General features: G+C 29.8%; 1 protein-coding gene across 1 annotated transcript; it reads left to right on the plus strand.

Annotated features, from left to right (window-relative positions):
* Positions 1–9822: 9822 nt before the first annotated feature.
* On the plus strand, positions 9823–14399 carry LOC135956319 (polyubiquitin-C). The gene is made up of 2 exons (XM_065506771.1): positions 9823–10029; positions 10995–14399. The coding sequence occupies exon 2, from the start codon at positions 11005–11007 to the stop codon at positions 14203–14205; it is 3201 nt and encodes a 1066-aa protein (XP_065362843.1). The 5' UTR covers positions 9823–10029; positions 10995–11004; the 3' UTR covers positions 14206–14399.
* The last annotated feature ends 1125 nt before the right edge of the window (positions 14400–15524 follow it).

Genomic DNA, 15524 nt, shown 5'->3' on the forward strand with positions numbered 1-15524 from the left:
AAAAAAACTCCCGGGGAACAAACTCCCGCGGAATTTTTTATTCATAATTGGGCTGATATCCTTTAACAAAGAATACTTTAAGAGAAAGATTGAACATAATCATTTGTGGATCGATTTGCCCGATTGTGGGCTTTGGGAAGTTGATTTCGACAGACAGACAGATAGATAGACTGATAGGCTGACATGACTATATCGAATTCGCCATCTATAAAAAATTTTAATATGATCTGGAGCAAAGCTTCGATTTATTTAAGTAATTCAATTTGAGCATAATTCACTAAAATCTTAATTCGGAAGAAAAATATCAGTCACACATTCCATAAATCCAGTACCAACCTCTAATTCTTTAGTTTCATTAATGTCTTTTATTTAAATAGAATTCATTTCATAGTTGAATTTAATCATAATGGAAACATGTAAGTCATAACAGAATTTATGATAGCCCCAATTTTAAGCTTTCAAACAAACTTTAGAATAATAATACACCACATTTTAAAATTTTTCCAAATTTCCGACTTTTCCGGAGGGATTTTCCAAAATTTTCTTCCGTAAAAACCTTCTCCTCGAAAATACGAACAACTGACAAAAATTTTACAGAAATCGGCCCAGCCGTTCTCATTTTATGAATTACTATAATTATATATATAAGATTTCACCCGGTGCGCTTCGCTACCCCAATCGCTGTAACTAAATGCATATAGTCTGTGATCACACATATTTCCCACCAATTCCAAAATATCTAAAATTGTTTAAAGGGCCTAGAGCAAAAATAATTGAAATCTGTCATATTTTCCACCAAAATCTGATTTTTATAACGAAAATATCAAAATATCTAAAATAGCTTATAATTCGTAAACTAAAGGACCTAGGCGAAAATAAAGAAAATCTGTGATCACTCATATTTCCCACCAAAAATTGATTTTTATAACGAAAATTCAAAAATATCTAAAAATCTGTGATCACTCGTATTTCGCATCAAATATTGATTTTTATAACGAAAATTGCAAAATATCTAAAATTGCTTATAATTCGTAAACTAAAGGACCTAGAGCGAAAATAAAGAAAATCTGTGATCACTCATATTTCCCACCAAAATTTGATTTTTATAACGAAATTTTCAAAATATCTAAATTGCTTATAATTCGCAAACTAAAGGACCTAGAATTAAAATAAAGAAAATCTGTGATCACTCATATTTCGCATCAAAAATTGATTTTTATAACGAAAATTGCAAAATATCTAAAATTGCTTATAATTCGTAAACTAAAGGACCTAGAGCGAAAATAAAGAAAATCTGTGATCACTCATATTTCCCACCAAAAATTGATTTTTATAACGAAAATTCAAAATTATCAAAAATTTATTTTTATAACGAAAATTCAAAATTACCTAAAATAGGTTATAATTCGTATATAAAAAATTGATTTTTATAACAAAAATTTCAAAACATCTTAAATTGCTTATAATTGGTAAACTAAAGGATCTAGAGCGAAAATAAAGAAAATTTGTGATCACTCGTATTTCTTACCAAAAATTCATTTTTATAACGAAAATTCAAAAATATCTAAAATTGCTTATAATTCGTAAACTAAAGGACCTAGAGAGAAAATAAATAAAATCTGTGATCACTCGTGTTTCCTACCAAAAATTGATTTTTATAACGAAAATTGCAAAATATCTAAAATTGCTTATAATTCGTAAACTATAGGGCCTAGAGCGAAAATATAGAAAATCTGTGATCACTCATATTTCATACCAAAAATATCTAAAATAGCTTATAATTCGTAAACTAAAAGACCTAGCAAAAATAAAGAAAATATGTGATCACTCGTATTTCTCATCAAAAATTTATTTTTATAACGAAATTTTCAAAATATCTAAAATTGCTTATAATTCGTAAACTAAAGGACCTAGAGCGAAAATAAAGGAAATCTGTGATCACTCGTATTTCCCATCCCACTCGTATTTTCTACCAAAAATTGATTTTTATAACAAAAATTTCAAAATATATAAAATTGCTTATAATTCGTAAACTATAGGACCTAGAGCGAAAATAAAGAAAATCTGTGATCACTCATATTTCCTACCAAAAATTGATTTTTATAACGAAAATAGCAAAATATCTAAAATTGCTTATAATTCGTAAAATACAGGGCCTAGAACGAAAATAAAGAATATCTGTGATCACTCGTATTTCCCACCAAAATTTGATTTTTATAACGAAAATTCAAAAATATCTAAAAATCTGTGATCACTCGTATTTCGCATCAAAAATTGATTTTTATAACGAAAATTTAAAAATATCTAAAATAGCTTATAATTCGTAAACTAAAGGACCTAGAGCGAAAATAAAGAAAATCTGTGATCACTCATATTTCCTACCAAAAACGAAAATAGCAAAATATCTAAAATTGCTTATAATTCGTAAAATACAGGGCCTAGAAAATAAAGAATATCTGTGATCACTCGTATTTCCCACCAAAATTTGATTTTTATAACGAAAATTCAAAAATATCTAAAAATCTGTGATCACTCGTATTTCGCATCAAAAATTGATTTTTATAACGAAAATTTAAAAATATCTAAAATAGCTTATAATTCGTAAACTAAAGGACCTAGAGCGAAAATAAAGAAAATCTGTGATCACTCATATTTCCTACCAAAAACGAAAATAGCAAAATATCTAAAATTGCTTATAATTCGTAAAATACAGGGCCTAGAAAATAAAGAATATCTGTGATCACTCGTATTTCCCACCAAAATTTGATTTTTGTAACGAAAATTCAAAAATATCTAAAATTGCTTAAAATTCGTAAACTCGAAAATAATGAAAATTTGTGATCACTCGTATTTCCCATCCAACTCGTATTTTCTAACAAAAATTGATTTTTATAACGAAAATTCAAAATATCTAAAATAGCTTATAATTCGTAAACTATAGGGCCTAGAGCAAAAATAAAGAAAATCTGTGATCACTCATATTTCCCACCAAAAATTGATTTTTATAACGAAATTTTCAAAATATATAAAATTGCTTATAATTGGTAAACTAAAGGACCTAGACTCGTATTTCCCATCAAAATTGATTTTTATAACGAAAATTTCAAAATATCTAAAATTGCTTATAATTCGTAAACTATAGGGCCTAGAGCGAAAATAAAGAAAATCTGTGATCACTCATATTTCCCATCAAAAATTAATTTTTATAACGAAAATTCAAAAATATCTAAAATTGCTTATAATTGGTAAACTAAAGGATCTAGAGCGAAAATAAAGAAAATCTGTGATCACTCATATTTCCCACCAAAATTAAATTTTTATAACGAAAATTTCTTGTTTGGCCGGAGAATCATCGAAATCGGTATAGACTGTTTTAAATGATCGAAATTGTTTATAAACAAAAACACGTACATATGTACGCAAGCGTGTGAGTATATGATTGGTTTATTTGTTTTTCTATTTCTATATGAAATCTATTGTTTATTTTTGTTATCATAGAATACGTTTTTGTTTAAATTAGAGTATAACAATGTTTTGATATTCTTTTTTATATACAAACCCATAGATAAATACACATAGATAGCAAACTCTCCTATCAAAGTCCTAAATGGGTTGTCAAAACCTAACTGATTTTTTTGAGCAATTTTTTTCTAGTTTCCCATCTATGTATATAAACTATATGGTATATGTTCAAATAACAAGGTCATTTAACTTAAAATGTATTCTCTTTTCTTTGAAAACTGTGCAAAATATTAAAACAAATTCTGTAAACTTTGAATTTCTCGCTAATTTCAATTAATTGAATGATTTCTTTTTTTAAATCATTTGCCATGAAAAATAAAACTTTTACATGCAATATTTAATCATATTGAATAAAAACCTTTGAGTAATATAAAATTTTATTTAATAAACAGACCCTTAATATTTTCCAATAAACTAAATTATTAGTCATTTCATAGAAAAATAAATTTAATCAGTACTTGTGTTTATACTATATGTATTCATATACTTTTGTGTATAAATACTGCGCAAATTAGTATTTGCGAAACTTTTTTTTTAACTTATGGAACGTGTTTGTTGTCTACAGTAAATATAAATAAAGTAAAGTGAATTTTGTTTTTTTAAAAAACAAAGGTCATTTGAGAGCAAAATTTTAAAATAAAAGTCAATAAACTTTTCTTGTGTATAAGTTAATTTATAAATTGCTAATGAACACTTTCGTTGGACAATTGGTTCCTTATTTCCTTTATAATACAAAATTTTTATTATTTTTTAATTAATTCTTTGTTCAAATTTTCCTTTAAAAATTGCAATAGTACAGAAAATAAATCTTTGCTTTATGGACCATCTTCTAGGCATGGTCAATAGATTTTTTTTGTTGTGTTGCTGTAAATTTGTATTATTATTTTCCTTTATTTAAACAACAATATTCCACATTTTAATATTTTACGGCGAGTAGCGATAACATACGCAGTAGTATTGCTTCCAATTAGTTATACATATGTATTGCATAAAAATCTGAATTATTTTGCGTCGTATTACTGTCAGCTTCAATAATTATGAAAATAGAAAGAATATAATTTTAAATTAATTAAAATTTAACATGCTTTACCCCAATAAACCAAACGAAACGATATAAATTATCAAATATGATATCGTTCTCGTATCATTAATGATAGTATTTACGGTAATATCATTTTCAATATCATATCTTTCTCTGGTTTATTAGTAGATATAAGTACTACTAATAGTTTAAACCCCTTTATTCATAATCAAATTTTATCAAAGGCTTATTAAACAAATTTTGTATGGAAATTTTGTTTTATAAACCTTTAATAAATTTTAAAATTGATTATGAATATGAGGATTAATGTATAAATAAATGCATATTTCAAATTTATATTTTGTTTTTGAAAATTTAGCTAATGGATGACGTACATTGCGAAATTTCACTTTTTAATGTAATTGCATTTAAAAAAATCGATATTGTTTTAGACCTTAAACTAGTCATATTTCTAAAAATAACTAAAACGTGTTTGTCCCCTAACTAATGTTTGCACATTTTTAAGGCATATTATTTATATACAGCAGAATCAAGCTGGAATAATAAAATTTTATATAACCTAAAGGAAAACAAAATGTAAGCACATTAGGGTATGGATGCATAAATTTCATTTTAATAAAAGTAACCACTAAAAATTATATCGAGCCCTTTTCGCAAAACGGACGTAAGCGACATGATATTAGATTTTCGTTTTTTTATGGAAATCGATAATTTAGGTCTATTAGCATTATTCCAGAAAATTTCGTAACTATAGATGTAATAGTTTCAATTTTACGAAAAAAAGACGTAACTACACATTTATTTTCTATTTATGTAATGAATGAATTTTGTAATAGCAAGGTGTCGGTTATGTCTAAATATTCTTTTAAAATATATGAAATTTAAAAGAAAATTTTTAACATATTAATATAAAACTTAAATATGGTTACTTTGTAGAATCGGAAATAATAGAATGTTGTATGAACTCAAGTACTCGATCAAGTCGCAACTTCAAAAAAATATTATGGAGCCTTGCCATTGTATACTTCCTTAAAAAAGATTTTAAATTACTTTGTGATCAAAATACAATCCCTAAACAATATCATAATGAATTTTTAAATCTTAGATATGACAATAATGTAAACGATGCATTGCCTGAAACTGACCAAGAAGATGTTATTTAATTTTTAATATTACAAAATTACTTAAAAATGTATTGAATTATTAAATTTTTCATCAATTCAAATCTCTAACAAAAAGGCTTTAGACAATTTAAAAAAAAAGTATTTTAATTCAATTTGTATTAGATTAGAATTAACAAAAATTTAATCATCCAAAGGTTGATAAAAACATTTGAATGAAGCTAAATAATTGGATTTATGAAATGAATGGCTGAAATTTTTTAATTCCGAATTAAAATTTTAGTAAATTAAGCTCAAATTGAATTTTATGAGATGTTGATTTTTGACGAGTTGAGGTGAGTTCAATGAGTTCCAACCAAAATTCTGGTCGTCAACTTATTTAATTGCTTGGAATATTCAACATAAAAATTAAACAAAATAGTAGAACTGGCATGGAAACCAAAACAATGTTTAATTCTTTCACTGTGGATTTTAAAATATTTAAGATTCATCATAAAAATATTGTCGATATAAGAAAATCGGAAATGTACCTATATATTATTTGTTAATTTTTGTAAAAAATTCTCGTGGTGCCAATTTGGCCCCATTTTTTACACAATATTTGATGGACTTGATATTTCACTCTTGTGATATTTGGATCGAGATCTGGATTTCACAATATTATGCTGCGATCCATCAATACTGCATGCTACAAGTTAAATGGGCACTGCTACACGTTCATTATACATATATTGTGATATTTGGATCGCGATCCATTGTAATGGATCACGTAAAATTAGATTATTCTGCGATTTGGATCGCGATCCATCAATACTGCATGCTACACGTTCAATAAATATCGCAATACTGGATCTCGGTCAATATAGTATATTGAACCATCCAACGAGGTACATAGATACATATAAAAGCAAGCTAAGTTCAGTGAACTTGAGAATCTTCAGGGAACAAATTTGTTTATTGTTCTTGTATAACCTTCAATAAAAAAATAGAGTTTGTATCGTTAAAACGACCGTTATAAAAAAACAAAGAGATGCATTTTCTAAGTATATATATGTATATACTGCATATATAAATAGACGCGTTTAGTAAATACATATAAGTATCTACATCAATCTATATTATATACCTAGATGGAAAACAAAGAAAAAATCAGGTCATGGCAAGGGGTCTACCTCAATTGTATTACATATAGAGGGTTATTTTCAAAGTAAATAATGAAAAACCCCCATACATCCAATATAAATACATACTTACGTGTATATATACAATATATAAAGATTATTTACATGTAAGTATATAAAAATCTCCTCTGTGGGAAATAACTGTGAATCATATGCTCTCCCTCTCCTCAATTTCACACAACATCTGTTTTTTTACTTGATAAAACTATGAAAAAAATAAAACAAGACGCAATAAATGACATTGTAAAATATATAAAAACTTTCCAAATTTCAATAATACACTTATTTAAATTTCTAATATATTATTTAACTTTGATCACTATAAGAAAATAAAATGGGTATAGAAAACATCAATTTACTTGTTTTTTAGATCAACAAATACAAAATTTAAGTAAAATTTAATTGTCAATAATAAAAAATTAACAAATTTCTACAATATTTTATTTATAAGCGCAAAACTAAGCAACTATTTGGGCAAATCAAGAAAATATCTATTTTGAATTATAATTGTTTTTCTGAAAGTAAAAAACCAACATTTAATTACAAAGAACAAAAGAAAGTCCAAAGAAAAGGTAATAAAGAAATCTGCTTTACAATTGTTTATAGACATTTTCTTATTTATTTCGTTAAATTATCACATTTAGTTCTTTGTTTTTTACGTCTGTTGAAATTTATTAAAAGTTTATCATCATTATTATGGAACAGCGTAGAATATTCGATGTTTATTATTATTATTTGTTATAAACATTTTAATAATAATATATAACTAATGGATTTTTAGAGCAAAACAGCTGTTTTATATACAATCGAAGTATATAACAAATTACCCCTTATTCTATTGCATTTATTTCCACTGAGAGCGGAGGTAGGTAAATGTCTCTTTGTTTATTTTTATAAGTCTCAGTTAAAGTGTTGGTTAATGATTTGATATAAACTTGTAATAATGCGAAGTTGTGCACTTGAGAGAAGAAAGCTTTCATTTGTTTTGGATTTATTGAATTTTAAAAGATTAAACAAAGAAAATGAACATGGTAAACATTTATGGACTTTAGTGCGTCCTTAGTAGTCGAAAAAAGCCCAATATTGATTTGGTATTAAATACCGTTATCGGAAAAAAATCATATGACACTTTGTAAAATAGGCAATATTACATTAAATTAATTATTTGTGCGTAGTCGAAACTAGTCAAGTTGACTTATGGGTCGATTATGGTTGGCAACCGAAATTCAGTTGTGTTGACAGTTGCCTAAATGGTATTTTCAGAAGATGGCAACTGCCAGGTATCATTTCTGTTACAAAATTGGCAACAGAAATTTATGCAAAATTGGCAACCAGAAATTTATGGTTGCCCTCTGGCAACTCAACTGAAGTTCGGTTACCATCCATAATTGTCCCATTAAACTGCCCACAAACGGGTGATTTGCGAAAAAATCATTCCGTGTGTGGCCAGCTTTAATTAATGGGACGATTATGGATGGCAACCGAACTTCAGTTGCGTTGCCAGAGGGCAACCATAAATTTCTGGTTGCCAATTTTGCAATTGACAACACAACTGATGTTCGGTTGCCAACCATAATGGACCCATAAAAAAACAGTTTTACTTTTATATACATTCGATTATAAATTTCATTCTTGGAATAAACCAAATAAATATTTTTGAAAAAAAAATTAACTGGTGGATTCGAATTCGCATTAAATCTTATGCCGAATAATTTTCAGAACATTTTGAGTTTCTTGGCAAAAATTATTTTCTTGTTCTATGAATTCTTAAACACATATTATAATGCACTCAAAAATACGTACGAAGAATGCCATTTTTTAATTTTATTAATTTCAATTCAGAGTAATAATAAATGATGAAAAATAAAATATTTACAATTTTCCAATATTGGAGTCCTTCATATATACTCAGGTATGTGAAATCGATTTGAAAAATATGTGACTTGTGAAATGCCCAGCAAATAAATCCATAACGCCATCATTAAATACGTATTGAGCCTAGAAAGAGCCTTGTCCAAGAAGTGTCATTCTACCTATATCTTCATACAGAAAGCCGGAACTCTCAAACTAAACTCCTAAGTTTTATGGTCTCCACCAATTTCCAAATTGAGTTTTGTTTATTACTCAACCACGACAAATTATAGGTTGTAAATTATAACCAAAACGAATACCGAAACCGTAACGCGGTACAATTAGACGACGCCAAACATTAACTAATGCGATAGTGAAACGCAAAACTCATAAAGGTAGCGCAAAATGGATTCCTGATTATGCTTAAGCGATAATGCCAATGACGCGCCAGTTATTTTCTACCAAGAGCAGAATTACGAATGATAATGATCTTTGATACATATTTATAATTGTTCGTTAGCGTACATCCCATATTATTTAGTTTGACCTTATTTGTCTGCCTTTTTTTTTATTAACAACTGTTTATATATTTTCTAGTTGTAAAAAACATTTAGATACTTGTAGAATTGAATGTACCATTTCAATTTTGATTAAATTTAAGCATTTTTATATATTTTACACAAAATTAATTTTTTTTACCATTTTCATTACTTCCAACAAAAATCGCTTGTCAACACCATTATTATTTTTTCAAACCGCCTGCCAACACTGTATAACTAAATTACTCTCTTATTAGACAAAGACAAGAAATTGAAATTTAACTAATGCATACTTAACAAATCATGTTTAAACTAAATTTTCTTTGTAAAATTCATATAACTTTATGAAATTTTATGAAAAACATGTAATAAAAGCCCTATATTATCATAATATTAATAAATCAAAGTGAATATTAAATTAATTTTAGGAAAATTTGATTAAAAAACAAATTTTCTTTAAGTGAGATAGCAATATTTTATATACAACACAATTCCAATAGTTATATACAATTTTTACAAATTTCCCCTTTTTCTATGCAATAGTATAAAAGGTAGTGCAGAGAATTTATTATATTCAGTTGATAACAGACAATTGTGAACAGCGTACTTTACAAATAAAAATAAATAAAAAGGATATTACCCCAACAGTAAATTCTTAAAAAAGTGAATAATTTTTGTGATATAAGTAGACTTTGGAAAATATTTAAAAAAAAATAAATAAGTGACGTCATATAATAATAGTTTATCTATCTGTGTTAAAAAACAGTTAAAAGGTGAGGAAATTGAAAGTGCTGCAGGCTGCAGCTTATTTTTTTTAAATAAAATTTTAATTGAAAATTAAGTGAAGTTGTATTTACCAAAAAAAAATAAGTTCTTTAAACAATAAAAATTGTGTAGATACAAATAATATATAACAGATAGGAAGTAAATTGTTAAGAAAATTGTTTTTAGTTTAAAAATTGTAATATTGTGTAAATCGAAAGAATTGTAAAAGAAAACCTTCAGTGAAAAATATGTATACCTATTGAATTTTTTTGAATAAAATTTTAATTTGTTTAAAACAATTGAAAATTAGGTGAAAATAAGTTCTTTAAACAATAAAAATTGTGTAGATACAAATAATTTGTACCAGATTGGAAGTCAATTGTAAAGAAAATTGCATTTAGTTTAAAATTTCTAATATTGTGTTAAATTCAAGAAATTATAAAAAAACCTTTAGTGAAAAATATGTATACCTATTGAAAAAAAAATCATCCCCCCCATTTTGTATGTATTGGTTTACAGATTTCAGTTTTCTGCAAATTCATTGTATGAAATGCAATATGGCGTCTTTGTTGCTTTTCATTTACATTTTAAAATATTCCCCTATTTTGTTTTGGAGAACATAAAGTATAAGAGAGTCAATTAATATTCTCCCTTTGTTTTTCCGTTAATATGACATTTTAGTAATGTAGTGTTGGTAAACGTTAATAGAAGGAAAAAAAAAACAATTTCACAATACGCAGCAATATAAAAGTGATGCATCACTTTTTTTAAATTAAAAATTCAGTTGAAATAACACAATCTTAAAAATAAGAATTACAATTTAATTTAAAAACAAAACCGAATTAACTGAAAATTCAAAAAGTGTTAAAAATCCATTTAATTTCTTGTAAATCTAAAAACGTTGAAACAAATTATTAAAATATTTTAAAACTTTAATTAATACTAAGTTTTTCTATTTATTTCTATTTTACAGACGCTCGAAAATGCAAATCTTCGTGAAGACATTAACTGGCAAGACCATCACCTTAGAGGTCGAACCATCTGATACTATTGAAAATGTCAAGGCTAAAATTCAAGATAAGGAGGGCATTCCCCCAGATCAACAACGTCTAATTTTTGCCGGTAAACAACTTGAAGACGGACGCACTTTGTCCGATTACAACATTCAAAAAGAATCTACTCTTCATTTGGTTCTACGTCTTCGTGGTGGTATGCAAATCTTTGTCAAGACATTGACTGGCAAAACCATCACCTTGGAGGTTGAGCCTTCCGATACTATTGAAAATGTTAAAGCTAAAATTCAAGACAAGGAAGGAATCCCTCCAGATCAACAACGTTTGATTTTCGCCGGTAAACAATTGGAAGACGGGCGCACATTGTCTGATTACAATATACAAAAAGAATCTACATTGCATTTGGTATTACGTTTGCGTGGTGGCATGCAAATATTCGTTAAAACATTAACGGGAAAAACAATTACATTAGAGGTCGAACCATCGGATACCATAGAAAATGTTAAAGCTAAAATCCAAGACAAAGAAGGTATTCCTCCAGATCAACAGCGTTTAATTTTCGCTGGTAAACAATTGGAAGATGGACGTACATTGTCCGATTACAACATCCAAAAAGAGTCGACCCTTCACTTGGTCTTACGTCTCCGCGGTGGTATGCAGATTTTCGTTAAGACCTTGACAGGAAAAACAATTACCTTAGAAGTTGAACCATCCGACACTATTGAAAATGTAAAGGCCAAAATTCAAGATAAAGAAGGTATTCCCCCAGATCAGCAACGTTTAATCTTCGCTGGTAAACAATTGGAAGATGGACGTACATTGTCCGATTACAACATCCAAAAGGAGTCCACCCTTCATTTAGTCTTACGTCTCCGCGGTGGTATGCAGATTTTCGTGAAAACGTTGACTGGAAAAACCATCACTTTGGAGGTAGAACCATCAGATACCATTGAAAATGTCAAGGCTAAGATCCAAGATAAGGAAGGTATCCCTCCAGACCAACAACGTTTGATCTTCGCCGGTAAGCAGTTGGAGGATGGTCGCACCCTCTCTGATTACAACATTCAAAAGGAATCCACCCTTCATTTGGTATTGCGTCTCCGCGGTGGTATGCAAATCTTTGTCAAGACCTTGACTGGGAAAACCATCACCTTGGAGGTTGAACCCTCTGACACTATTGAAAACGTCAAGGCTAAAATCCAAGATAAGGAAGGTATCCCCCCAGATCAGCAACGTTTAATCTTCGCTGGCAAACAATTGGAGGATGGCCGTACTCTATCTGACTACAACATCCAGAAGGAATCTACCCTCCATTTGGTATTGCGTCTCCGTGGTGGTATGCAAATCTTCGTAAAGACATTGACTGGCAAAACTATCACCTTGGAAGTGGAGCCTTCCGATACAATTGAAAACGTAAAGGCTAAAATCCAGGATAAGGAAGGTATTCCCCCAGATCAGCAACGTTTAATCTTCGCTGGTAAACAATTGGAGGATGGCCGTACTCTATCTGACTACAACATCCAGAAGGAATCTACCCTCCATTTGGTATTGCGTCTCCGTGGTGGTATGCAAATCTTCGTAAAGACATTGACTGGCAAAACTATCACCTTGGAAGTGGAGCCTTCCGATACAATTGAAAACGTAAAGGCTAAAATCCAGGATAAGGAAGGTATTCCCCCAGATCAGCAACGTTTGATCTTCGCTGGTAAACAATTGGAGGATGGCCGTACTCTATCTGACTACAACATCCAGAAGGAATCTACCCTCCATTTGGTATTGCGTCTCCGTGGTGGTATGCAAATCTTCGTTAAGACCTTGACTGGCAAAACCATCACCTTGGAAGTTGAACCATCTGACACCATTGAAAACGTCAAGGCTAAAATCCAAGACAAAGAAGGTATCCCCCCAGATCAGCAACGTTTAATCTTTGCTGGTAAACAATTGGAAGATGGACGTACATTGTCCGATTACAACATCCAAAAGGAGTCCACCCTTCATTTGGTATTGCGTCTCCGTGGTGGTATGCAAATCTTCGTTAAGACCTTGACTGGCAAAACCATCACCTTGGAAGTTGAACCATCTGACACCATTGAAAACGTCAAGGCTAAAATCCAAGACAAGGAAGGTATCCCCCCAGATCAGCAACGTTTAATCTTCGCTGGTAAGCAATTGGAAGATGGACGTACATTGTCCGATTACAACATCCAAAAGGAGTCCACCCTTCATTTGGTATTGCGTCTCCGTGGTGGTATGCAGATCTTCGTTAAGACCTTAACTGGTAAAACCATCACCTTGGAGGTTGAACCCTCTGACACCATTGAAAATGTTAAGGCTAAGATCCAAGACAAGGAAGGTATCCCCCCAGATCAGCAACGTTTGATTTTTGCTGGTAAACAATTGGAGGATGGTCGTACTTTATCGGATTACAACATCCAAAAGGAATCTACCCTTCATTTGGTATTGCGTCTCCGTGGTGGTATGCAGATCTTCGTTAAAACCTTAACTGGCAAAACTATCACCTTGGAAGTTGAACCATCTGACACCATTGAAAACGTCAAGGCTAAGATTCAAGACAAGGAAGGTATCCCCCCAGATCAGCAGCGTTTGATCTTTGCTGGTAAACAATTGGAGGATGGCCGTACTTTATCGGATTACAACATCCAAAAGGAATCAACCCTTCACTTGGTATTGCGTCTCCGTGGTGGTATGCAAATCTTCGTTAAGACCTTGACTGGCAAAACTATCACCTTGGAAGTTGAACCCTCAGACACCATTGAGAATGTCAAGGCTAAGATTCAAGATAAAGAAGGCATTCCCCCAGACCAGCAACGTTTGATCTTCGCCGGTAAGCAGTTGGAGGATGGTCGCACCCTATCCGACTACAACATCCAAAAGGAATCCACCCTTCATTTGGTTTTGCGTCTCCGTGGTGGTATGCAAATCTTTGTTAAGACCTTGACTGGCAAAACTATCACCTTGGAAGTGGAGCCTTCCGATACCATCGAGAATGTCAAGGCTAAGATCCAAGATAAGGAAGGTATTCCTCCAGATCAGCAGCGTTTGATTTTCGCCGGCAAACAGTTGGAAGATGGTCGCACTTTATCTGACTACAACATCCAAAAGGAATCAACTCTCCATTTGGTGCTACGTCTTCGTGGAGGCGCAAACTAAATTTTTTTTAACAAAATATAAATTTCAAAATTTTATAGTATTCCAAATGTATCTCGTTAATTTAAATCTATTTTGTATTCAATTTCTTAATTTTTAAATAATTTTTTTTATTAATTGAATTGAATTAATTGAATATTCCCGTTATGTTAAAAAAAAATAAAATAAAAACAAGATATGCAATAATTTAAAAATAATATGTACGCATTTTTAATGGTTTAATTTTATGTATTAAGATTGAGGTATGGAAACAAATGTAAATGCTTCTAAAAGGTGTTAACCTCTGAGACGTTTCCTCCAAGCCATGGTTGATCCGAAACAGATTAGCCGATGGAAATTTTGGAAAAGTTAGATTCATTTTGAATTTGGAATGGTTAGGTGTCATGTATTTTTGAAAGATATTTATTCAAGATTGCAATACAAAGCCATCTTTAGGCCAAAATATAAATCTTACTAGAATCGAGTAGTGTCACTTTTTGGTCGTAAGCCTATTTTTATACCCTTCACCATGAGTGGCAAGGGTATATATGAGTTTGTAATTTCTACATTTTTCATTTGCGACCCCACAAAGTAGAAATATTCTGGATCCTTATAGATAGCGGAGTCGATTAAGCCATGTCCGTCCATATGTCTGTTGAATTCAACTTTCCGAAGCCCCCAAATAACTTACATAAACGAATGATACATCAATATCTCCGAAATTCTTCCGGCTCGGTTGCTATTTAAAATCGAGAAAATCGGTCCACAAATGGAGGAAAAAACCAGGACAACCTCGATTTTTGACCCATTTCTGAATTACTAAATCATTATTATAGACAATATGGATATCTAATGATAGATATTTCAAAGACCTGTGCAACGACGTATATAAGACCATTGTAAGTTGGACCTACAATGGGTCAAAATCGGAAAAAATGTTTTTTAACCCGAATTTTTTTTTTCATATTAAAAAAAAAAATTTAAAAACAAAAAAAAATAATTTTAAAATTAAAAAAATTTATAATATTTAAAAAAAAAAATTAAAAAACAATTTCGAAAAAACAACTGGAAAAAAAATTTAAATTTTATTTACCTAAAAATTTTTATTTTAAAGTATAATTTGGTGAAGGGTATATAAGATTCGGCACAGCCGAATATAGCTCTCTTACTTGTTTTTATTAAATTTATGAAAACATTAAAATTATGTACTATTTAAATAATATGCAGTAACATCGCAGCACACTAATGTTTAGGTTTAAGATTTTTTTTAATTCATATTGCTGTCATTTATTAAATGCAAATATTTGCATTTACGAACACAGCCATACATATTTTTCGAGTTC

The sequence above is a fragment of the Calliphora vicina genome, chromosome 4 (genome assembly GCF_958450345.1).
Source record: "Calliphora vicina chromosome 4, idCalVici1.1, whole genome shotgun sequence".
Classification (NCBI taxonomy): Eukaryota; Metazoa; Arthropoda; class Insecta; order Diptera; family Calliphoridae; genus Calliphora; species Calliphora vicina.

Coding starts and splice junctions, on each gene's coding strand:
- LOC135956319 (XM_065506771.1), top strand. CDS start 11,005: ATGCAAATCTTCGTGAAGACATTAACTGGCAAGACCATCACCTTAGAG.